Source organism: Sebastes umbrosus, chromosome 6, assembly GCF_015220745.1.
Source record: "Sebastes umbrosus isolate fSebUmb1 chromosome 6, fSebUmb1.pri, whole genome shotgun sequence".
NCBI classification, from domain to species: domain Eukaryota; kingdom Metazoa; phylum Chordata; class Actinopteri; order Perciformes; family Sebastidae; genus Sebastes; species Sebastes umbrosus.
The window spans coordinates 32,003,419-32,029,948 of record NC_051274.1 but is presented as its reverse complement, the minus strand read 5'-3'; the positions used below and the strand labels follow the sequence as shown (position 1 = coordinate 32,029,948).

At 36.9% G+C, this 26,530-nt stretch overlaps 3 protein-coding genes across 6 annotated transcripts in view; 2 read left to right on the top strand and 1 right to left on the bottom strand.

The window, feature by feature from the left end:
- Window positions 1–1,779: 1,779 nt before the first annotated feature.
- On the top strand, window positions 1,780–6,654 carry masp2 (mannan-binding lectin serine peptidase 2). Of its 3 annotated transcripts, XM_037771480.1 has the most exons (8): window positions 1,780–1,837; window positions 2,298–2,389; window positions 2,463–2,685; window positions 2,773–2,950; window positions 4,008–4,139; window positions 5,125–5,321; window positions 5,500–5,682; window positions 6,386–6,654. In XM_037771480.1, the coding sequence occupies exons 2-7, from the start codon at window positions 2,382–2,384 to the stop codon at window positions 5,659–5,661; spliced, it is 900 nt and encodes a 299-aa protein (XP_037627408.1). In that variant the 5' UTR covers window positions 1,780–1,837; window positions 2,298–2,381; the 3' UTR covers window positions 5,662–5,682; window positions 6,386–6,654. The 3 variants fall into 3 exon arrangements, with proteins under 3 accessions (XP_037627408.1, XP_037627405.1, XP_037627407.1); XM_037771477.1 differs by lacking the exon at window positions 6,386–6,654 and having other exon boundaries at window positions 5,500–5,839; XM_037771479.1 differs by lacking the exon at window positions 6,386–6,654 and having other exon boundaries at window positions 1,790–1,837; window positions 2,303–2,389; window positions 5,500–5,839.
- Window positions 6,655–11,929: 5,275 nt separating this feature from the next.
- On the bottom strand, window positions 11,930–19,093 carry dffa (DNA fragmentation factor, alpha polypeptide). The gene is made up of 6 exons (XM_037772607.1): window positions 18,844–19,093; window positions 16,171–16,329; window positions 15,943–16,094; window positions 13,810–14,014; window positions 12,774–12,895; window positions 11,930–12,405 (listed from the first exon to the last, which is right to left on the bottom strand). Exons 1-6 carry the CDS (start codon window positions 18,935–18,937, stop codon window positions 12,172–12,174), a joined length of 966 nt encoding a protein of 321 aa, XP_037628535.1. The 5' UTR covers window positions 18,938–19,093; the 3' UTR covers window positions 11,930–12,171.
- pex14 (peroxisomal biogenesis factor 14) overlaps window positions 15,241–26,530 on the top strand; it is a 69,574-nt gene continuing 58,284 nt past the window's right edge. For both annotated transcript variants that reach the window (XM_037772606.1, XM_037772605.1), the window contains exons 1-2: window positions 15,241–15,363; window positions 24,130–24,237. In XM_037772606.1, coding sequence (XP_037628534.1) covers window positions 24,190–24,237 — 48 coding nt within the window. In that variant the 5' untranslated portion in view covers window positions 15,241–15,363; window positions 24,130–24,189. The remainder of the gene's footprint in view (window positions 15,364–24,129; window positions 24,238–26,530) is intronic.

The following is a 26,530-nucleotide window of genomic DNA, read 5'->3' as shown; positions in this document are numbered from 1 at the left end:
GAGAGCGATCCTATTGGCTGTGCTGTGGTCATTTGACCAGAACTTGGCGTTCCTTCAACAGATTTTACAATGACGGCCGCGTCACAAACTTTTTAATTTTACAGCTAAACAGTAACAAGATGATTCTGAAAACATTTGAGGCGAGAAATAGGCATTAACGTAACATAATATTGATTCATATTTGATGCCTGTAGAGGAGCCTACAGTCCGTTCAAGACATAATATCTGTAGACCCAGTTATTTAGCTGACTACCACACCACTAGATGCCACCAAATCCTACACACTGTCCCTTTAAGATCCCACTGAGTTCTCTGGAAATAAAGGGCCTAGAAGCTTGACATTAATTTCCACTCCCATAGGCAACAGAAATGGGACCCTGGGTCGTCTGAAGGACAGTGACAGTCATTATTAACTGTTTTTTTTTTTTTTTTCATATGATGAACTTCGCTTTTCCGGTAATGCTTTGTTGAGTGTCAGCGGGTGTCATTTCTGTTGGAGCATCAATGCCTGAGTGGCAACTGGGTGACATCCAAGAGGAGAACATCTGCCATCGGTACAGACTCCACGGTGACTCAACATCTCACAATCAGGCGAAAAGGGAAAAGGTCGTGGCACCGTTTAGAAAGCGTTCCATCAGAGAGGTCATTTGCGGCGAGAGAGAGAGAGAGAGAGAGAGAGAAAAAAAAGCATTGATGTTTATGTGGATAATTATTGTAATTCACTTCAAACACTATCCATTAGTGCTTTAGCGTTGGGGAAATGGGTGGTACAAGCTTACTTATGTCTGCTGGTTGAAATGCCCCATCAATTCTGAATAACATCAATATCCATATTCCATCAAAACAGACAGCATGAATACTCTGCAATTCCCTCATTGTGAGCCTTTACAATGAAGTCTGACCTTAAATTTGGCATTTGGCAGACATTTAAAAAAAAAGAAAAAATATGATGTAATGTGGTTTCATTCAATGGGAAAGTGTTGTTGATGTACTTGACTGTTTCTGCCCCTGATACGGTAATTATGGTAAATGGACAGCACTTATATAGAGCTTTTCTACCTTAGTGCTTTACAATTTATATCTCATTCACTCACTAACGTGTCCTCATGCAACGGTTCGTATGATATCTTACAAAAAGTTATTCACTTTTTGTGTGTTTTCCTACGAATGTCCAGCAACACGTGTCAATTTCTGCCCGTTACATGCATACAGTCTTTTCAAAATAAACTTCTGTCTTCACAGGAAACAACTTGGTTAGGTTTAGGAAAAGATCGTGGTTTGGGTTAAAATAACTACAGAAGTGGCGTTACTTAAAGGAACACTCTAAGGTAATGAAAACACAACAACTCTTATTTTCAGGTGATTACAGACTAAAGAAAACATAGTTATTAATATTATATTCCATTTCTGCCAATAGATCCCCCTAATTGTTACACACTGGTCCTTTTAAGTACGCTGGTTACGTGACAAATAAGTCAACATTTGGGTGGAACAGTGCAAACAATGGCAACAGTGCTGACACTAAGAGTGTAAAAATGTGATAGGGTAGTACATCCCAGATTTCGAAATCAAGGAGGACAAAATACTAGCATTTCACTGGTTCATTGGTTCACATCACACGCTATCACAAATTTTATGCTTATTGGACTTTGGATCTAGCACGGCGCCGTGAATCTCCAACCGACGGCGTTATCAGCTGTAACCGCCATATGAGGCCAGTGGGGCACACTCACATGCACGAACATGCACTAAAAGGAGGCCCGGCTGTGTCAACAAAGCACGGAGAAACTCGGATTACAACACACACAGAGGAAGAGTGACTTCATTCTCTGCTCAGGTAGACATTACTCCTCTATATCTTTACATAACAAAACAGATGTTTGCTGCTATATTAATGCTCTGAATATCAAATGTAGCACCTTTTAAATGCTAAACTAACAAGATTAATGAATTTTACCAATCAAAGGTGATAAAACTATATAAAATTGTGTTTTTTCTTGTTTTTATTTAGTTTGATTTAGACAATGAAGTTAGTGCTGTCAGTCTTCCTCCATGTGTTTGGTGAATGCAATGAATTAAATGGGAATTTTAGTGTCTTTTAAACTATCATTTACCACATGTAAGATCTGATTTGAGTAGATAAAACAAATAGGAAAGAGAGTTTAACAGAACAGAATGAATATAAATGATTCTGGCATTCATCAGTTTGATAGATTTCTGTGACCGGGGGAGAGGTGGGCAACGATGACAAACTGATCATGCGCCTGTCTCACTTTGTTTACCTAAATGTCGGCCAGGACAGCTGGGTTCATTTACCCTCAGATCACTGAGGGCGAACCTCTCCACAACACACACATTATCAGGGGGACTGTGAAGCCAACATGACCAGGTGAGTGTCAGATAGCGTTTATGTGTGCAAAATAATCCTTGAAACTGCTGCCATCACACCTAATTTTGCCCAGTGGGCGCTGTGTATTTGTCCTATTTTCCCTCCTCCATGTGTCGCTGAGTGTGAACATGACGGGGTTATACGGCAGCTTCACCTCCCCCGACTTCCCCCAGCCATACCCTGACAACCAGCTCGCGGTGTGGAACATCACGGTCCCGCATGGCCACAGGGTCAAACTCTACTTCAGCCACTTCAGCGTGGAACCCTCCCACCAGTGTGAATATGACTACATCCAGGTAACATGCTGGATAAACTCCCTTTTATCTGCACTGGAGTCTGTAAGCTTGCTCACTAAAAAAAGGCCTCTAACCTTGTCAAAGTAGGTTTTGGCGGAGGGGAACGAAACCTTGCGGTTCTGCGGTGAGGAAGAGAAGAACTCCGAAACCACCCCGAGGAACACCATCATCCTGTCGGCCGGGAATCTCATGTCAGTGGTCTTTAGGAGCGACTACTCTAACGAGGGACGATTCACAGGCTTCCAAGCGTTTTACACCTCAGAAGGTGATGCACTATAATGACATTTGTTTGCCAGGAGGCTTCTTTTAGTGGCTGCAGTTACACCGAACAATGTGTGATAGAGTTTCTAGTGAAATAAGAGCAGCATTACATCATCACAGTCATGTTTTAAAATTCAGATTTAGAAAGAAAGAGGCTACAAAACAACAGAAATGCAGTCGTGACAAAACATTGGGCCTCATGCAGGAAGCGATATGCCAACAAATTTCCTCTTATTTTTATTAGTACCCAGTTATTTCTGGGATTCATCAATATTTTCTTATTTTTGCTCTTTTCTCCATCGATGATATTGTGTGTGTTCACCGCCAGTCTTGACGCCCCGGAAAATCCTCTTTACGTTAAGTTTATTTTACGGTACCTCAATTTCATTACAGCTGAAGTTCTTCTTCTTCTTGCAGCATTTTTTTGGCGGCATCTCTCCATTTCTTTGGCATGTGCCAGAGTATTTGCACAACACCTGCCCTTATATAGTGTTTAGGGGACGTTACCTAAGCTCATAATAAACACGCCTCCAATTTATGATCAAGTGGGATTCATCATTCAGCACATCATAATTAAGAGAAAATATAAGAGAAATTTAAGAGAATGTTGCTGCATGGGGCCCAATGTTAATGAAGTGCCACATAAGTTACTGGAAGACACTTAATGTACATATAACTATCCAAATGCAATAACACAATTCATTTAAACATAGATTGGCAGGTTAAATAGTAATTTAACAAGCACTTCTTCCTATGTTTCATTGTCCTTGCATCCTTACATATGAACAAAACATGGTACTCGTCTCCCAGATAAGTTTCATTACACTGTCCACAATTTGTTTTTGTCCATTTAATACTTTTCCAATTTTTAAAAGGCCTGCTGTAGCACCTTTAGTTTCTGTCAATCCACATTTCTGTATGAGCTAGAGCTGAGACAAATCAGACTTGTAAAAGCTGTGGTGACACACACACTCTCCAGAGAGTTTAAAGGACAGTCGTATAAAGATGTTCATGGATGGAAAAATGCACATCTACTCTCTCAACCTTTCTGTCTCTAACAGACATCAACGAGTGTCTGTCCAAGAGAGATGGAGAAAGACTGTGTGATCATTTTTGCCACAATTACATCGGCGGATATTACTGCACCTGCAAACAAGGATACGTTCTCCATGACAACAACAGATCCTGCACAGGTAAGAGCCGTGCAGACTGAAGCTCAAGAGGCATGTCCATCTGAGCTCAATCATGTATAGTGATGTTCAGTGTTAAGAGCTTGGCTTATTGATCTCTGTAAATACCGTATACATATATATTAACCATTATTATGTGGTGTTTCTTAAGCTAAATACGCTGCTGCTGCTGCTCAGCTCCTCACTACCAGAGCTTTAAGTGGAAAGAATATAAGTGCCAGTACTTTCATTCTATCATATCCGGCCCGTGCTAACTCATTTCAGACTGAAAAGGCACGCTGATGCACAAAGTAGTTGATCTCTGCCAGCCGGTGTAAGACAAGGTTAATTACTGTCGATTCCTGAGGGAAAATCAACTTCAAAATGGCATTAAAAATTGATACCTGTGTGCAGCACAAATAATGTACTGACACTAGGTAGTTAATCACAATTACCAGTTGATGTGCCTTAAATTATCATTCTTTGCCAGAGGAAAAAAAGGGTGACAAAACAAATCATGCAATGAATAGGAAAAAATGATTATCCGCCTACAGATTGTACTAATTATATGAATCACAGGAACTCGGCCTATTTGCGATTCTCATTTGTTTTTGTCTGTAACAACATCTGCACATTTGCCGGGGCAATAATGCCAACCTAAATGAATCCCATCATTTATGATGCCAGCAAATGTCTCAATTGACATGAAATAATTATTGTCTTCTAAACAAAAAAACGTTTTCATAGTCGGTAACTTCATTGTTGCAGGTAGATCATCGGTAGACTTGTTCATCGGTATTCAAATTAACAAACAAAACACTGGTTCGGGACCCACCGGTGGGTCGCAGGAGATTTTATCACGGTCGTCAAATAAATTTGCAGAATTTCTTCCTGTTTTTTATTTAACATGTTCTAGTGGAAACCCAAAATACAAATATGAACCTGAAAATTAGCATTGTTTTGACCTCTTTAAGTGTGATTTTAATGTGTGTGAGTGTTCCCCCCACAGTGCCATGCCTCAGCCAGGTGTTGACCTCGCTGTCGGGGGTTCTGACTAGTCCGGGCCACCCGAGCCCGTACCCACCCATGAGTCACTGTGACCACACCATCCGTCTGCCGGAGGGCTACAGGATAATCCTGGACTTCCTGGAACCCTTCGACATAGAGAAACACTTGGAGGCCCCGTGTCCGTACGACATGTTGAAGGTAAGTCGTGTGACGAGCAATGTATTCCTCCTCATGCCTACGGAGGCAGTTTGTTATACAGACTTGTCCTCCCCGGGTGATCTACTATACGGCCATGCTGTTTCCTGCATAATTAAGTCTGGATGGACATAAATCAGTTTAATGAATCTTCGTATTTGATGCTCCCCCTTTTTACAAGATTTCAACAGCTGGACAAGAGTATGGACCCTTCTGTGGATCAGCGCCACCGGGTCGCATCGACACTGGAAGTTACGAAGTGCATGTTGCGTTCAGATCCGACCCCAGTGGGAAAAACAAGGGATGGAAGATCAAGTACACCAGTATCAAAGCTGGATCTTGATGGCTTGTTGACATGAACATGGTATGTGTACTTGTATCTGAAAATTCGACACAGTGACTTTTACATTGTGGCAACTATGTATGGAGGAAAGAACCTGCTAAAACCCAAAATAAATAAATAAATGACTTGATGAAAAATTTAAATATGCCATTAAATGTACCAAAAATAATATTAAAAATAAATGTAGGCATTAATTAATTGATAGCTAACCAGCTATCGTCAATCTTTGCACTGACCCCATGACACACGTTGAGTGACAGCCCCCTCATTTGCATAATGAGGCAGAAATGCATAAAGAAATGTATAAAGAAATGAATACAGAAATATATAAGTTTGGGGAAATAGATGGGTGAAATGCAAAGGGAAATTCCTGCAGAAAATACATAAATACAATTTAATAATGAATAAATAAATTTAAAAATAAATTTAAAATAAATACAAAATCCATGCATAAATAAAATAAATAAATAAATATAAACATTAGTAAAAAATAGATAAATAAATACAAGGAGAAATTAAATAGAGTAGATAGGGGAATTAATACAAAGGTAAATAAATAAAGACGCACATTAAAACAGAAAAATATCAATTTATGTCACATTTTAATAATTAATGAATGTCTTTATTGATTTTTTTATATTATTTTTGGTACATTTAATAGCATTTATTTATCTGTCAAGTCATTTCTTTTTTTATTTATTTATTCATTTTTTTATTTTGGCAGGTTCTGTCCTTTGTAGCATGCTAGTGCTACAAAAATACTTAAATTTCAAGGATTTAATTGAATCCTCTTATTTCTAATTTAATTGTCATTGTTTTATGTTTCCGTCTGGTGAGATGCTGCTATATAATCTCACCAGCACAATCATTTTTTTAACCACTTTTGTATTCGGCGTTTCATTGTTTTGTTACTTGAGCGAATAAAGGAAGACTCAAAAGACACTTTGACTTGAAAAAAGTTAATTAAAATACTGCAAATGCAACCTGAAGCCACATGTGATCAGACAAGCATTTTAATTAAACAAAGAGTGAGTATTCCTCAAAGTGCTGGATGCAAAACCGTTCTGCTCTTTTCCAGCTAAAGACAGAAACGCATTTTAAATGCTCCGGCAGAAATAAATTAATTCCGCGCAGCGCTCTGGAAGTCAGTCAGTCTGGTCTAAGGAGCGGTGAATGTTAGTCGTTTAACCTTCATACATTATGCAGCTCGCTCTCAGCAATCCCAGCAGCTCTACTCTTCTATCAAAACAGTCATTATATGGTTCTTCAGCATGAAATTGCCTCTCATTTGACACCTTTACATTCACCCGCTAACATTTCCTCCATCTGTGGCCCACAAGTGGTACCAAAGAGCACACCTGAATGTGGATGTGCTGATTTAAATGCACCACTTTTCTGTGAACCTTTTTTTTTTTTTAACCCTCATTATGTTAACTTTGATTGAACTGTTATGCTGCTACATACTTTGCACTTTGAAGGCCAGCACACCATAGCAAGGCAAGGTGCGTACTGACCCGTACGTCACCTTGGCATTTGCAACCCGACAGAATCACAAGGCCTTAAGGTGGACATGTGTTCTCTGAAAGTCATCTGACCACATGGGATGAGGTTTGTTTCCAGCGTGAAATGCCCAGACGGTCCCCAGGGCAACCTGGTGCTTACAGAGCAAACCTGCAGTTGTTACCTGAGCGCTGTTAACTCGTAATCTAATCCACCAAGACAGCGTGACACATGCTTAATCGACTGCTCAACCCATTAACCAACTGTTGGGAAATATATCTAGCAGCAGCAGCATGCACCCAGTCGGATAACAGCTAACATGCCCATCACTATTTTGTCATTACTACATGAGAAGAGAGAGATATAAAGAAGGTTCACTGTGCCAACAAAAACAACTTTTTTTGTTATTGTTGATAATGTTTCTCACTGTGGAAAAGCATTCATTAATCAGTATTTTAGGTAGGGCCAAATCTTTTCTCCCGATATACAGTAGGTCATTTCATATCTCGATATCTGGTACTTCAGTAAATAAATAGTCTATATGAAATAACCACATAGTAAAACCTATTTTTCTATATTCCTGTGCAAATTAAATACTTAACACTTGAAAAGTATGGAGTATTTTGTCATTTTAAGAACTTGAGTGCAAAATAATAATAATAATAATAATAATAATAATAATAATACATTTTATTTGTATAGCATCTTTCTAAACATAGTTACAAAGTGCTTGCACAGATACAATGAAATACAGACATAATAAAAACAACAATAAAAGAACTAAATATAAAGACCAAATAAGAGAAAACTAAAACCCGTAACCAGTGGTATCAATACATATGCCAAAAGAGATCAATATAAGGTGTGGAAAAATGAATATAACAGTTTAAAAAATTATAGAGAAAAAATAAAATATATAGGCCTAGCCTATATCGCAATGGAAACAATATAGAAAAATATGTACAATAGACATTTTTATAATGTTATGACGATATATATCATCATATTGCACAGCCCTAATTTTATTTTTAATTTTAATTTCTAATCAGAACAGCTCCTAGCGTTAAAGGGGACATTTGATGCTCATTTTCAGGTTCATACTTGTGTTTTGGGTTTCTACTAGAACATGTTTACATGCTATAATGTTCAAAAAACATTCTTTTTCTCAAGTGGTATTCATTTGTGGAGATTATCTTGCTGAACAAAACCTGTAAGTATTATAAATGTGTGTTTGCCACAGAGATTATTTTCTGCAATAATCCAAAACCCAATGGGAAAATACGTCATCCCTGCAGCACTCTGTATTCTAATGAGCCTGCATGTGACATAGGAAGGGGAGCTAAACCAGGGTTGTCTTATTTCACAGTTTGTGGGTTGCTCTCCAGATAACCAAATGTAACTATGTGCACAAGCGCCATTTTTCGTGACATGTCCCCTTTAAGTTTTGTCTACACAATGCTCGGCTTGAGTCTCAACAATAGAGAATCGTGTCAGGCAGTGAGATTTATCCGTACTTATTTCTATATGCATTTAAAGGGGAACTTTCAAAATTCATACGTTATTCCGATGGTCTAAGACAGTCCAAAAAGTATTAGTAAACATGAACAACTCTCTCCCAAATCCAAAAACTAGAGTGCTAAAACTCAGTCTGAAGCTGCTCCATAGACAATGAATGGGGAGAGATGTTGTAGATGACACTGAGAGCACCCACAGGGGAACGTTGTGAGTATATGGGTACATTTTTTAATACTTTTTAATACTATTTAGTATAAAAAAGAAAACAAACATCCTGTGGGTCCTATCTCCTATTCATTGTCTATGGAGCAGCTCCAGACATTATACCCTATGACATCACAAGTTTGAGACTTCTCTAGTTTCTGGCTCTAAGAGAGAGTCGCTCGTGTTCACAGACATTGATTCACTAAGCCATGGAAATAACATATTCATTTTTAATTTAGGTTAATATTCATTAATAAAGGACAAAATCATTGCCAAAAGATTGAAGGCTGGTTTATTTTAGAAAATTTCCTCCTGCCACCATTCAACATGTTTAGAAAAGGCACCTTAAATCACATAATGTACACTCATTATACAACTTCCTTAGTAACATTTGTCGTCCATGTTCAATTAAATACAAAGTGTGAATGTGTTGGGGAACTTACATATATTCTTACGGGGTTATAAAACAGCAGAGTGACAGCTTACACTTGGTGAAGTAAAATAAGTGCTCTTGATGAATGCTGTACTTTTCCCTGATATCTGATACTAAAGTACAAGCCGCCGCCGCCGCCGCTGACATCTCAATCTCCCCACAACACAAAAGAGGATCCCTCCGCAAATTCATCCATCATTTGTGCTCATTGTTCAAGAGATCGACGATGAGACGACAGAGGCTATCTTCCACATGACATATTAGTCACACAGACCTGCACACATTGTACACACCGTCTTACACAACGCGGCTACCATACTTCCATAATAGTTTATAATAGATCTTTAGTCTTAAATGAGCTCTCTTCCAGAAATATCGGTTCTCAAAGCAACTCAAAGATGAATGTGTTCAGTGAAGCTTCCCTGTATGAAGCGATACGCATCTTATCTTGTCGTACTCTTTACTGTTAGAATGATGGATTAGTCTGCGTGCCCCATTCAAAGTTAGCTTTTATACAAATATATTGGTTTGCATATATTCCTCTGTCAGTCTGATCCTGCCTGCAGTTCCTGTCCATGTAACTCTAACGTAGCGCTGTACATGTTACTTTGGTATTGTGGACTCAGGTAGAGAGTCCCTGTGTTCATTCATATTTTGGTATTTCTACCATTCATTGTACCGTGATGAGATTCACTAAACGGTCACACATCAGTTAACCCATCTGTGCCTGCAATTGATTTTTAAATCCGATTAAAGTGTTCTCTGGGCTTTGCCGAAACACAAATGTGAAGAGATTTTCAAACCGTTTGGCTGAGTTTTTCTGGACTAGACTATATCTAGTATTTGGGCACATAATGGGACTACTGTTTTTACAATAAACTCCATTATATCTTAGGAAATATTAGTAGTCCCATGTGCCCAAATACTAGATATAGTATGATAAGAAAATGGCAGTATTTCAGAAACTACAAGGAGCACAATCAAGTATTTGGTATCTATGAACACTTAAGTTAAATATCAAAGATATGCACATATATGCAGTGTAAAAAGAAATGCAAAAATCCTGTCTTTGACTATTAATAAAAGTGTGATTTTTAAGTTGTTCTGTTAGATACTTGCCCAAAGTATGTCCGTACTAGATTTTAAGACTTTTGACCAATCAGAACAAATGTTGTGGCATTTTTCCTTATCATATTAAATATACTCTTTAGGCACAAATGGGTTAATGACATTTCACACCGAGGTGCAACATACATGAAGACTGTGGTACAACAAAAGGAAAACGCCACATTAAGTGTATTAAGTGCATATTTACAAAAATGTTTATGTTCCCTAGAGGGAAACCCTGTCCTCCAAATGTTTTCATCATAAGTTAGAAAAAAGTTTAAGAGTCTGCTAGTGGCCTTTAAAACTGACAAAAAGATCAAAACTCAGAAACTGTAGTGGGAATCTAACAGCAGGAGTCACTGGGGAAGAGAACAAGCAGGAACACGTTATGAGGAACAGCTTCGGCCTGGCTGCCCGCTGATTGAAATAAGAGCACACTGCTACTCTAAACTTCCCCAAAGTATCCCCCAGTACTCAAGATGTACATGTCATTTCTGTGATAGCACACAAATTCTTTCCAACAGACACAAAATAATATATTTTGTCACTCATATCCACAGGGTTTCTGTAGCTAGTTCAACGTCCAGTTCTTACCTATATTTAAGCTTTCTAAAATAAAATGCAGTGCACACCTTCTCTCTGAATTAGCAGTGTTTAAGGGGAGCAGAATGTAAACAATAATGCTGAGAAGCTGATTCAACAGTAACAGTTGAAGTGATAGTTCGGGGGTTTTGAAGTGGGGTTGTATGAAGTACTTATCCATAGTCAGTGTATTACCTACAGTAGATGACGGTCGGCACGCCCTCGGTTTGGAGAAACAGACAGGAGCACCGACTATTAAACACCGATATTCTAAATATAGCGTAAACGATTATAATTTTTTTTAGATGAGCCTTCCTTTTAGGTGGCTAAAATACGTTTTGCTGCCGGCCCCGTCCACAACACCGTATTTCTTTGCTCCTGTCTGTTTCTTCAAGATTGGGGCACACCGACCGTCATCTACTGCAAGTAACACACCTACTAACGATAAGTATCTCATACAACCTAGGGCTGGGTATTATATCGATATTGTGATATAAGACTAGATATCTTCTTAGATTACTAAATTAGGGATATCGTAATGTGGCATAAGTGCATTACAGATGATTATCAAAAATCTTATTGTGTAAATATTTTGTAAAAGCATCAATAGTCAAATCTACAACATTGTCGCAATATTGATATCGAGGTATTTGGTTAAAAAATATTGTCATTTTCTTCGTATCGCCAAGCCGTAATACAACCCCACCTCAAAACACCCGAACTATCCCTTTACAGGAATGATTCCACCTTTTGGGAAATCCTCTTATTTGCTTCTTTGCCAAGAGTTAGACGAGAAGACCGACGCCACTCATCGATCTTCTCTCTCGACAACAAAGTGAATGAGCATATTTCCCTAAAGTTTCATATGGATATGTTTACGTGTGATTATTTTCACAGCCTGGCCCTCATCAAAATACGGAGCCAGTAGAAAGTTGAAGCCAGTGGTTAACGCCAGCATGTCTTTGATAAACATGACTTGTGCAAATGACTCCACTTCCTCTTGAAGCCAAAAGCATTCAAGTGGTTTACAAGTTGTACAAAAAGTCAACATCATTAACATTCATGGCTTCCAGCGTTGTGGATATTATCGGCAGGGTAAACCCCGTTCTTCTGACCCCGAGGCAGGTTGTGTGAATTCTTATCAGTCTCTGCTCAGGCGAAGCGTCGGTCTAGTCGCCGCCGCCTCGGGCTGGCGTTTCTACACCCTCCTCCTCCGCCGTTCTCTGCTCGCCGGACTGCTGGCTGCCGTCCAGCTGTGCGTTGCTCCTGACGGACTGCACGGCCTGAACCTGCTGGAGACGTCCGGTCAGCTCGGCTTCGCAGGCCTGCAGCAGCGCGGACGTCCTCGCCGTGTCCCAGCCCAGCACCTGCTCCATAGCCTCCACCCCTCTGCTCACGACCATCTAAAGACACGTGGGAACATGTGAGACTTTATACTGACTTGCCGTTTTTAGATGCACATGTACAAACTATTGCAATCCAATCAGGATTATAATGTTTTTGTTGGTACTGAGTCAGAGAACAGTCGACGCTATTTGACTGAATTATATTGAAAGGTGCTTCTGCTATTTTGTTCTCCTTGCGTAAGCAAAACTGATTATATGAGTCACTAATCAAGTATGGATGCGTTGTGTCGGGACTTGCAGTTTTCCATAATTGCTTCATCATTTCTGCAGCTGCTTATTAGACTTGGTTAGGGTTACGTTACAGCATGAGATGCACAAGTTTTAAAGCAGACCGGATATCAGTGGTGTGTGTGTGAGTGTATTACCTGCAGATCCTCAGTGGAGAGTCTGGTCTCTGGGCTTGTTTTGCCTTTCAGGACCATCAGCGTCCTGGACATGAATCCGGACGCAGGGTCCACCTCCATCGCGTCCACCTCGTCTGCAGCCTCTGACACACGTTAAAATAGATTTCAGGATCATTTGTTGTATAAGTGTGTAGTTGCAATAGATCTCTTCAAGAGGTGGGATTATTCAGCAGCAACAATAGTTCCACCTAGTGGCCAACATGCACAAACACAGCTCTTCTCTTATGAGCCATCTAAACACAATGAGGCACCAGAGGGACAATAGACTGATTACTGATTTATCAGTGTTAAAATAACATGTTAAGAGACAATATCTACAGTTGTTTTCATGCTTTTTTTTTTACAGAATTCTTCCTGTTTGATTGATTTTCTTTTCGTGATTACATGCTTTGCACTCTGCACATACAAAAACTAAAGCATGTGAGTATGGATGTGTTAAAATACTGATCGATTGAATACAAATAGTGGATTTAGTTCTTAAAAAAAATACATATTAGGATATTTATCAACAATTATTTTTTAGATTTCTTGATTCCTCAGAACCTATTTTTGTGCTAGCCCTATATGTTGATTAAGCTTTTGTCAGCGGTGTCCCTGACCCTTGTCCACAGAACAACCAGTTTCTGGGTCATTACCTTCCTGCAGGGCTAAACGGGTTAATATTGATTATTATGTTGGATGTTGTACTCATGCTTATTGATCAGCTATCCATCTAATTTTTTATAGAATAGAAGAAGATATATGAGCACCTCTGATATTTTAAGACTCTTTTTACAGCAAACAAACATCCTATATAAAAATATTATATATTATTATTATTAAAATATTGTTATATTATTGTTATAATCTGATTTATGTAATAAAAAAAAAAATCCAAACAATACAATAAAGATTAAAACAAATAAAAGAAAGAGGGTAACCCAAGAATGAAATGTTTAAGATTATGTTAAATTGTAAAAATGAAAACCACGACACGGTGGCACACACTCCGTCGTACCTTCCTGGCCGGGCTGGCTCGGCTCTTCCTGCTGTCCGTCCTCTTTCTCTGCAGCTTTGAGGTAGAGCTGGAGAAGCTCCTTGGACTGCCTCTCCTCTTCTCGTCGGTCCAAAACCCTCTGCAGCGTCTCCTGCAGGTCCTCGGCCTTCTTCTCTCGGAAGCCCAGAGCAGAGGCCAGCTCAGGGACCGGGACGTCCACTAAGGTCTGGAACAGCAGGGGACACAAAGCTTTAATACTCTACAACATTGAGAACACTACAGTATGTCTATGTGGTGCTTCACAGCAACAACAAATACTGGAACAAAACAAGGAGGGAATGAACAACAAAGCTAAACGTATAGCAGATAAAATCTTCTCAAATATTTAATTTTTTATTGAAGATTGCTTGCGTTCACCTTTTGCTTTTTTTTTTAGTCTAAATGAAGTTTTAAAGTGAACAACTCACAAGATGAGAAATATTACACTGTGAACTTATCCTGCCATAAGGCAAATGTTACCTATTTTAGCTTTAAAGGATACAGCTGGTGTTAGTATATGTTTTTCTTATTGTCAACAAATCCCAATAAAAGACCAGAAGCAACAATGTGTTAGTCCGTCTCTCAATACTTTCTGACTTCCCTAATTTGTTTGCAGCCAGGTTACGAACAAAACAACAAAAAACCCTGAACACTGATGGACAGCAACAACGCACAACAGGACATAGTTTACAGAGTGGTTCAGCAGGAAGTACTTGAAGTACAAGTCAACAATCTAATAACAAACGAGAAATTTACAGAGACGTTTAATAGGCTTCTATCTGCTGTTTAACATGTAAATGGCAGCAGGGACAAAGGAGACATTATATCTCTTGGTCCTCATAACAGGCACTTTAAAACGACAACATGAGGGTAACAGATCAAACTCTGGGAGTAACCTTCTCTGTGATACCATTAGGTTCCTACTGACAACGTAAATATTTAAAAATAGCTAACATCATTTATTAAAAGGCTCAGTAATTTCCTAAAAACAGCTGGGTACTGTAGTCTTGAGCAAACGTTACTCAAACAGGAGTAAATGGTGCGTTTGTTGGAGACTATTTTAGTTGCAGTTTAACACACGTTAGTGAGTATTTATGGACAGTGTATGCGAGATGGACTAATAATAAACAACAGTGCCCATTTTACTGAATGTGTTTTTAAATCATTTGTGGATAACAATGGAGGTCTATGGTGCGACGCCCCTCCCAGTCTTGGAGGCTGTCCTGACCAAACTCGCCACGCAATTGGCTGACGTGGGAGGGTCGTCAGCTGATTAGACTCAGCTGGGCCCTTGAGCTGTAAATGCTGGCCTCTGTGCTCACTGTCTCTTTTGGTTCTGCACCTTCAGCACCTCCAGAACATAAACTTATATCCATGCACTGCTTTCATTGCTGATGTACCTGCTCCATTATTTGTTTTGTGTTAGTCTCAGTTTAATAACTTCTTTTAAGTAAATCTCTTACGTGGATCTTCTCGTCACATTCCCTGAGCTTGTTTGTGACAAACGTGAACTCGTCCAGGATGGAGACTTGTTTGGTGAGGTTAAATAAAGCCTTAGCTGTCTAGCTTGGTCAAGCAGCTTTGGTAGTTAAGTGCTACAACTCATTCTGTTTGGTTTTGTGCGAGCTTTGCTGATGTAGCTAGGTTTCCTCCCTGTGTGTATGCGTTGAGATGATTTGGTTGGCCAGTGAGCCTTTGTTTTATTTTAGAGGAACCCTGGGGGTATGCTACTTTGGTTAGCTCTTACTTGGTAACTGTTTTGTGTTAACTTTAGTTTAATAAATAATTTTAAAGTAAATCTCTTGCGTGGACTCCCTCTTGGCCAGATTCCCTGAGCCTGTTTGTGACCATGGCAAAAAGGAATAAGCTATCAGACTTTAACCACACAGATAATACTTGTTAGTGGGATAAATATTGTTTGTCTTTCCATGGGATTTGTTGATATTAAGAATACAGAATATTATCAGCCATATCCTTTTTAACAGGACAAAGATTAAAAAGCTGATGGTCACAACTGAGGAAAGTGGTTTGTGAGTAGTACTATTTCCTTATTGCACTCTGGGATAGACATGACAGCCAACACTGTTGTGTGAAATAGAGGAGTGATGCTGGTACCTGTAAGTCTGCCTCAGACATGAGGATGATGCTGGCGAGGTCCTGCTTCAGCTGCTGAGACAAGTTCCACCAGGGTGCTGCAGCAGCAAAGTCCACAGAATCGGCCTCCAGCACCAAAGAGTCCCTGGCCATCCAGGCCGTGCCCCCATCCACTACAAGGACAAGGACATTAGTACCAAAACACACGTTAAAATCATAAGAATCACAGACAGAAGTAAACGTGCTTACTCTTGCGAACTGGAACCCATTTCTCTCTTTCATGTAACAGCATGAACTTTGTGTTCAGAGGTAAACACAGGAAGTACGCCTGGTCCTGTACGATCGTCCCATCGTCATCTAGGACCACTGTGACCGGCTCGCTGGGGCTGAACCCAAGAAACTCGCTGCCTGTGGGAAGAAGGACAGAAAAAGACAGATCTTATGTGAATATCCTTTATCACCAGTGCCAAACCGGTTTCAATACTCCTTTTCTGCAGTATCAATACTCAGGTACCAGCTGCTCTTTCTGTTCTCTCTTCTCTCAAACAGCGAGTTGACACACACTGCTATTTATCTTTACGTAAAAATCTAAAGTTTGATTTCGTCAATTTTTCCCCGTGGTATCGGAAAAAATATTTTTCAATATATTATATTAAAGTTAGAAATTCAAGTATGGTGACAACACCAAGCTAGGGATGGGATATAGGACTTTATTGCGGATCGCGATAAAAAAAAACACTCAATAAGTTGGTTGTGGTGAATTTCCATTATCGGGATAATCGTGAATATCCTCACATGAGTGACTTGAAAAAGCGGCCTATAGCTCGCTATCATGGTAGAGAAGTGGAAAAATAAAGCCTGATTTTAAAAAATACATGAATTATCATGTAAGAAACAACAGACTCACACAACATTAATATGTTTTTATTTATTTATTATCCTTTATTTATGCAGGGGGAATGTGTGATTTATGATTTTTTTCACTAAAAAGAGTATATTATAAATATTAAACATAAAAAAGTATAAATAAAAAGTTTCTTAACCATGTAAAGTGATTCCAGTATGTTTTAGTGACATTATTAGAGCATATTTTGATGATTATCGAAATAATTAGGGCTGACCTGAATGCTTCAACCGTTGCCATGGTAATCGACCTCCAAATCAGTATTCGAATGCTTCGTTTTTTTTTTAAATATAAGTATGTAATAATAATTCAAAAATCCCCAAATAGCACATGAAATAAAGACTAATCCCACAACATTATTCATTAGTCATACTCAACATTAATCATTATTAGTTATTCTGAGACAGATATCGGATATCGGATATCGGATATCGGATGCTGTCCCGAAGCTTCAAATACCTTCGAATATTTCTCACCCGAAGCTTCGAAGCCCAAAATATGGTATTCAGGAAACAGCCCTAGAGATAATATTATGAATATGAATGAATTGTGACATGAAATTTTCATATCGCCTCTGTGCCTATTCATAGCAGAACAACCAGGACAATCAGTCCCAAAGTTATACAAGCTAAATAAATATTTCAGGCAGTAACAACAACTCCCACACACCACCTGATCGTTCAAGTATTCAAGCAAATACCGACGTTCTTCTGTAAACAACTCAATCCATCTAAGCTGCCACCTCTTCTTTCATCACAGCTGTCCCTGTTTGTCACCCCTCTCGAGTGTTTGTTCTCACTCTCTCTGCCAACCTAACAAAAAAGTATTTATTTAAAAGTATGTATATTAATTATAAATCCATATTTCACCAATGTGTCTGGTGGTTTTGCTTCTGGTAGTTTTAGTTTCAGTCTCCACTGAATCTGATATTTGAATTCACATGTGAAGGATCCAATGAAACCCTTTATGGTTTCAACTGAGCTGCTCACATTACTATTGTTTTTTTTTGTATGTATGTACTGTATATGCTCTGAGGCCGTTTAAAAGGAAGGTACAACATCCAGTACTGCATGTAACAACACATTTGTAACTTTTATGTACGGTCTGCAGGACAGATAATAATGCACTATACTAATTTTTAACAGTCTCTTCTGCACTATATTCACTTTTTAATAGTCGTATCATATCTGTTACCCTGCACTATATTCACTTTTAACAGTTTTTCTTCATCTTGTATTTTTATATCTGGTATATCTTTTGTACTTTGCACTACTAACTTTTTTACTGCCTTTTTACTAATATGTTTTTGCACTATGGAACTGTGATGCTGGAAACTTCAATTTCCCCTCGGGATCAATAAAGTTACTATCTATCTATCTATCTATCTATCTATCTATAACTTTATGTAAAAGGTCAACATTTGAATTGAATGGAAGTTTTCCAGGTTTAGTTTGGTCTCCAGTTACAGGACTTTATCAAGATCTAAAACACATCTATATAGGCTATCCAAGATGTAGATGGTTTAAATAAAACAATAACACACTCTGCCCATGTAGAGTTAGTATTTTAGATATATTATTATTAGAGAGCTTGAAGTGTGCATTGAAGTGTGCATTGAAGTGTGCATTGAAGTGTGCATATTGATGTGGGCAACGCCTGCTGACTAGCATCCCAGGAATGAGTCAGTCCTGACTTCTTCTCATGTTCAGCTCCTCTGCGAGTTACAACACGATGGAAATGTTGCTCCACTCAGCTCTTCCGTGATCAGCACAGATAAGCAAGTTCAGCTAAAACTATGCAGCAAAATCGAAACTATGGTAACAATAGTGGCTGAAAACATCACATCACATTAGAGAGCAACACCTTTAATATCACTTTACACACCTAATTCACTAATGTGACTGTTAAATACACTAATACAGTGTTAAATGTATCTTTTATAATACAGTTTTAATCAAATGGAAGTCATGTAACTCTCCAGTCAGAAGTTAAAGCCTGTTTATTATAACTCTACTCACCTTTTACCTTCAGCTCGTCCAGAGAGGGAACAGCCAGCCCGTAGGATCTCTGTCGGCTGAAGTTACACACCTTACACGGCTTCCTATCTGTCATTATAGGCTTTTAATGGCTTTTATTCTTCCTCTTTAACTCAACACTGGCTAATGACTGACAGTAGTTCTCTCGTCTTCTATCTTCTGTCTCTTCTGTCTCCTCTTTCGAACACGGAACCGCCGCTGAGGCTTCTTCTTCTTCTGTCACTCAGAAGGTGAATACCACCACCTGCTGTGCCGGAGTGTGGAGCAGTAGATATTGTCATGGATTACTTTATATCACTAGGTACATAAAGTAATAATGAAATGATAATATTAATAATCAAAGAAAAACACACACAAAACAAAATAAATAAAAATCTTCTTCTTTGAGGTCTCTCTAACGGCAGTATATAATATATAATATATAATAATATATATAATATATAATAATATAATATATAATATATAATAATATAATATATAATAATATATATAATATATAATATATAATAATATATATAATATATAATAATATAATATATAATATATAATATATAATATATAATAATATAATATATAATATATAATAATATAATAATATAATATATAATATATAATAATATATATAATATATAATAATATAATATATAATATATAATATATAATAATATAATATATAATATATAATAATATAATATATAATATATAATAATATAATATATAATAATATATAATATATAATAATATATATAATATATAATAATATAATATATAATATATAATAATATAATATATAATATATAATAATATAATATATAATAATATATATAATATATAATAATATAATATATAATATATAATATAATATATCTAATATATAATAATATAATATATAATAATATATATAATATATAATATAATAATAATAATAACAACAATAATAATATTAATATAATAATAAATATAATAATAATATAATAATTTAATTAATATAATAAATGGACTAAATTTCAAAGTAATTCATTATTTGACATTTTAATGGTGAATAAAAAGAAGAATTATAAAAAATGATTTACAAATGTAATATTAATCCATCAATAAACAGTTCAAATTTAAAAAGGGATTTACAAAAAAAACAGCTAAAGCTAAATGGGGAAGCTACATGATTTAGTTAATACATTTAGTAAAAGCAGCAGGGAAATGCAAATGAGAAAAGAAGTTGCCCTTTTAAATGCCTGATTAAAACCTGTATTCTTAATTCAATTTGTGAATCCAGCTATTTATTTCTCTTTTTAAACTGCATTTTCAAATATAATTTTAAATTCCATTATTTATTTATGAATTCATCAATGCATTTTTGTAATGAAGTACTTATTGACTGTTATTTATGGTGTTTATAATAAAATATTTTATTGTTCAACATAGGTCATTTCGGTAGAATATGACAATAGAATAAAAATAAAAAAAACGTTGCTGCTGGGCACGGATGTTGAACAATTGACTTTCACTTCTTGGCAAAATACGTTTTTTAATATTATTGCCATCTTCTGGAGTTAGTTAACTCCTACAGTGTCCTACAGAGCTTGTCAGACTTTTCTTACTCCAGTATGCTCTTTAATACTGCTCCTGTTAGCCCTCATCTTTTAATTTCTTCCATCATGTCCTAAATCTCTGAATATTTCCTTTAACTAACAACTACATGTTCCACATGTTTCTGGTACCTGTATTCACAGAGACCAGGAAGTGTACCGTTCAGACTAGGCTGCTGTGTCCTATCTTTCCTTCCCTATTTTTCACAATACCCACTCTATTTAAAATAGTAAATCCTGAATATTATTGGACGCCCCTGACTAAAGACTGGACACAGTAGAGTCTGAGTCGCTATAGACTAGAACTTTATTTGGTTAGCTTTGTTAAATCATACCAAAGCCATCAAAAGGGTGGTGCATCTCAACACACTTAAAAATGTTTGTTTGCATATCTCAGGAACTTCAGAACCTGTATTATTGGATATTTCGATCCAAAGGTAAAAAGCGGCATGTACAATGCCTGTTGTAGGCTATATTATATTTACATTCATTATAGCCTAACCACAAAACTAACCCACTAAATCTGCACTTTTATTTCTTGACTTAAGGTAAAGTAATTCCAAATCTACCAACACCTGTCTATGCCATGGACACTACTTTTTTGTTCCATTGTTTAAACTTCATATGGTGGATAGTCTAGACAGAATCTCAAATAAAATGGTGGACAGTAAATGTAGTCCGCTATAGGCCTATAATAAATAGGGAGTGACCTCTGTCTTCAATGGAGTCTTGAAATATGTCTGTCAACTTCTCTCGGGAAATATAAAGACAGCATTGTCTTTCCACGAGACATTATGGTCGCAGCAGCTAATTTCACTTCTTTTAATGTGTCACTTGGTGGCGATTATGAAGATTAATGTTCCATTGTTATTACGGCTTATAAAGGGATATATCAGTCACACCGGCCTTGAGTGACAGGATTGTCTTGGAGCAGTCGGACTGCGAGGCGAGGCTGGATTATCAAACGGATAAAGTGGACAACTGCTCAAGACCCACAGAATTAGGAGCCCGATAGATTTCAAATTTGAGTAGGAAAATGCACAACTTAAGCACAGTATCTCCTGAAACAATAAGCATCATAAAGTGCTGTTCCTGCATTATTTGGGACCATCTTGTAGAGGGGCCCCGTCTCAAAATATAGGCCTAGTTTTACTAAATAATTTCCTTAGACACCCCTCACTCCCGTACTTCCCAATCTCAGTTTAGTTTATTCTACCGAGGGTCCAAAATATGGAATTCTCTGCCTTTACATTTTTTTGAACATGTCTCCACAGCATTTTAAAAGATCCCTGAAATCACTTCTTCTAACCAACCAATATTTTACATATGGACTGCCTATATAAGATAGGTTCAAACAATATTTCCCTGTGTCGTACAAGTCTAAAGGCCTATTACGAGTATCACTTGATTTGCATTTTTTTCAATATTTGTGTTTATTTTCTCTCTATTCTTTCTTTCTTGTCTTATGAAAACTCTATGCCATATCACATGAGCATATGCGCTTAAGTTAGTTTTTGACAGTGAATTATGAATGACTCTTCTTGATATTTCAATGGGTGTTTATGAGATGCATTGTTGTCAAGTAGCCTACTGTTTTTTTTTTTGGTTTTTTTTCACTATGTTTCACTTTGTCTAAAATTATTGATAAATGCATACAAATCGTGTATATTACATTACTGTAATTATTTCATTCAATATGCTGCCTGGAGAATCCAACTTTTCAAGCCCTTGGAGGGTTTTTAGGCAATTCTTCCCCTTGCAAATTATATTATATTATATTATGTATATTTTTAATTTTTCATATGTATAAATAAACAAACAATGATGTTTTTAATTTGTGTATTATTATTTTTATTGCACATACTTGGCCAATAAAGCTGATAAGCCTACGTTTATTATTATTATTATTATTATTATTATTATGATGATTATGATTATTATAATCATCATAATTATTATGATGATTATAATCATAATCATCATAATAATAATAATAATAATAATAATACAGGGCTCTAAACTAACTTTTCCACTGGTAGCACTGGTGCTACCAACTTTCTCAGTTGGTCGCACAAGCACATGATTTGGTCGCACCCTTTTTTTTGGGTTACAGCATGGTATTAATCAATGACCTTGCATGCTATTAAATAGTTGTCTTAATTTACATACCCCAGTGAAACATTGACAATGCCTCGAAACTTGATATTTGCAAAATATTTTAACTAACGAGTTTAGAGTTACCTGCAACGGATGGACTACATTGCCTACAATAAAAACACAGCACAGTGTTCCCCTCATACCGTAACCACGCGTACTGTGTTAGCCATTGTGGCTGAAAGTGGTACTTCTTTTTCTTCACCTGTCTGTCAGCCAGTCTATCCCTGCCTGTTGCACATTCATCATCGGTGGTGTCTGAGTCTGTTAGACTCTCCTCCTTTATCTTCCTCCTTTATCTCCTCATTTGTTTTTTTTAAATAATCAACGATAGACCGCTTCATTTTGGTGAACAGCGAAACTTTGGCGCCCTGCAGTGTGTGATGTGCGTGAGCAGGGTCTGAAATGAACTGTTTTCCATTAACTGTGGTTTGTTATTGCCATCTGTAGTGGTTATTTGCATAAAAACATAATTATTAATTGTGATTATTTAAATATAATATGTATAATCATAATTCCCTTTCTATTATCTATTTTATATTGCTGTGAGAAAAAAAAAATAGCATTTGGTCGAAAAACAAGATTTTGCATAGGACCCCCAAAAGGTTAGGACCTGCCCTGCTAGCTGCTCCTAAAGCTGGAGGAGCTGCTGGAGATGCTGCTGTCATGAGGAGAGACGCAGCATGTTGGTACTGACTAAATTCATTCATTGCAGTCTTGTTACCCAAAGGAGACAAAGTAAATAAGTGGTTTACAATAGTAAATTAGATAACTGTAACGTTACTTGCAACTACTAGAAAGTTTAACTCACTGACTTGAGAATAATTCCCAGTTGACGCTGCAGCTCCTGAGATCAGAGGCCGGCGGTGCATGTTATGTGTGTGTGTGTGTGTGTGTGTGTGTCTGTGTGTGTGTGTGTGTGTGTGCGTGTGTTTATGTTGTCACGGAGGTTTAATAATAACTGCGCGCTACACAAAACGCGCAGTCATTTTCATCATCGAACAAAAAGCACTGCTTTCATCTGCAATATCCAACGCTCTTACCTTGTTACCAAAATAGTAATGATCATGCCCTCGCACAATGCCACTAGGTACAAATTTTACTCGCGCACTCCCCAAAAAAGGTCGCATATGCGATCATTTTGGTCGCAGCTAGTCTAGAGCCCTGCTTTAACAAGCCAGGTGATATTGTGCTTGCTTTTAAACACAAGGGGCTCCAGGCAAAATATAATTAAGCTTTTCATATGAACTTTGATGTGCTCACTGAACTCAATGAATTTTTTTTTAATTCTTATTTTATTCTAACGTTTTTATCTATTCTTTTTTATTATACTGCTTATTTGCACCAACAAAACCAAAGCAAATTCCTAGTGTGTACCTCACACACCTGGCAATAAACAAGATTCTGATGAGTAAAACTGTCACTTTCTGTTATGAATATATAACAATAAACTACTATATTCTATATACTATATTCTATATACTATAAGATATGAATATGGACTATGGGCTGCTGATGTCTCCTCCAGGAAAAGCAGTCGATCTCGGCTCATCGAGCAGCCTGAGAGCATTAACCGAGGAGGAGGAAGATGAAGATGAAGATGGCATCCACCGAGCAACCTGATCCTCCAACACAGGTTACATTTATAACACTTAAACATGTACCTCTGAGTGTCCAGACACCACAGTGGACTCTAATAACGCGTTAAGATGTTGTGACTCTTTAATGACTTCAGTTTATTTAGTTGAACTGCTCTGTTAGCCACAGCTAGCCTGCTAGCTAGTTAGCATGCTAGGTAGCTAGCTCCTGCAAAAGTTCTCCTCTGCAGACAGACAGACAGACAGACAGACAGACATGCATACAGACAGACAGACATGCATACAGACAGACAGACATGCATACAGACAGACAGACAGACAGACAGACATGCTGGTGTTGACATGAAGGGCCCAGCTTTCTGCACTTAAAACTTGTTTACTAGGTCGTCTAGCTATTTAGCACCATGACTACATGTACCTCCTTCCACCTGACCAGGTAGTCTCCTCTGTGTGTTATTATGAGCAGGTAATAACATGATGTGGAAAGGTCACTGTAAGCCTCAACTAGTCTGCTGGATTGAACTTGGCTCTTTGCTAACAACTGTGTTGGTTTAACTTGCTGACAAGCATTTATCATTAAACACATGTTATAGAAAGTTGTGCCTCATACATGTAGCTGCAGGGACAGCTTTACACTTTGCCTCTACATTTATTATGCTTTTAATTTCAGTTATGTCATCCAGAATTAAATGTGAATAGTTCAACTGAATGATTGTCAAGCATGTTAACATTTACTAAACAATGATTAACTTTCTGAGAAATTAATTAACTGGTGCAGGAGGACAGATATCTGTCCAAGAACATCTAGTCCTTATTGCAAATTTATCAAGGTTATGGGTTATGTTTTCCCTTACTGCTCTGTATTAAATGGGGCACAAGTTTAGACAAATGCTTATGCATATAATAATTTAAGAACTAGATTTTAGGTGCATTCTATGACTGAGTATTAGGGCCACATTTGAGGGAGAAAAAATAAATCTGAGGTTTCGAGAATAAAGTCAAAGGTTTATGAGAAAAAAAGTCGTAAATATTATAAGAATAAAGACATAGATTTACGAGGAGAAAAGTCGTAAAATTATGAGAATAAAGTCATAAGTTTAAGAGAAAAAAAGGCGTAATTTTATGAGAATAAAGTCGTAAATATTCTGAGAATAAAGTCAGAAGTTTACGAGGAAAAAAGTCGTAAAATTATGAGAATAAAGTCGTAAATATTATAAGAATAAGGTCATAGATTTACGAGGAAAAAAGTCGTAAAATTATCAAAATAAAGTCAGAAGTTTACGAGAAAAACATCGTAATATTATGAGAATAAAGTCAGAAGTTTATGAGAAAAACATCGTAATATTATGAGAATAAAGTCAGAAGTTTATGAGAAAAAAAGTCGTAAAATTATGAGAATAAAGTCATAATATTATAAAGTAGTAATTGTACATGTTATTTTAGAGGGGAAATAGAGCAGCTGTGTGAAAATGAGGAACGTGGAGCATCTTGTGCAGTTAAACTTTAGTTTAGGTTTCACAAATAACCAAATACTTAATCTTTTGTCACATCAGCACCACATTATCATCAGTATCAGGACCTTGAAAAGATTGTACAAGAAACTGCGTTTATTCTGAAGAAAGAACCACACGGACCTGATGGGGAAACTGACTCTTTTGTGGAGGAGGACATGACTTTTTTCTCGTGAAGTTATGACTTTATTATTTGTACTTTTTTAGTTTGTCTTTTGTTAATTTCAGAAGCAATAATCTGTGAGATAGATAGATGGATAGATAATAATTTGCTTGCTGCAAATGTCACCACTAAGAAGTACTTAGATTTACTTAGCAATATTATGGTGTACAAATACTCTGTTACAAGTAAAAGTCCTGCATTAAAAATTTTACTCAAGTAAAAGAACAAAAGTATCAGCATCAAAATATAATTAAAGTACCAAAAGTAAAAGTACTCATTATGCAAAATGGCCCATTTCATAATTGTATATATTATATTATTATATATAAATCACATTACTGTTGCAGCTGGTAACGGTGGGACTAATTTGAAGTTTAAATAAAGTCTTATCTTAACCAATGATGGTGCATTATAATTTATTTGTTGATTATGTTTTGTATTTCTAATCTAAATCTGCAACTAGTAACTGACAGTATTACATTAATGCGGTGGAGAAAAAAATACAACATTTATCTCGGAATTGTATTGGAGCAGTAAAAAAAAGTACAAAAATTATTAACATCAAAATACATTTCAAGTACCAAAAGTAAAAGTACTCATTATGCAGAATAGCCCATTTCAGAATTATATATATATATTATTGGATTATAACTATTG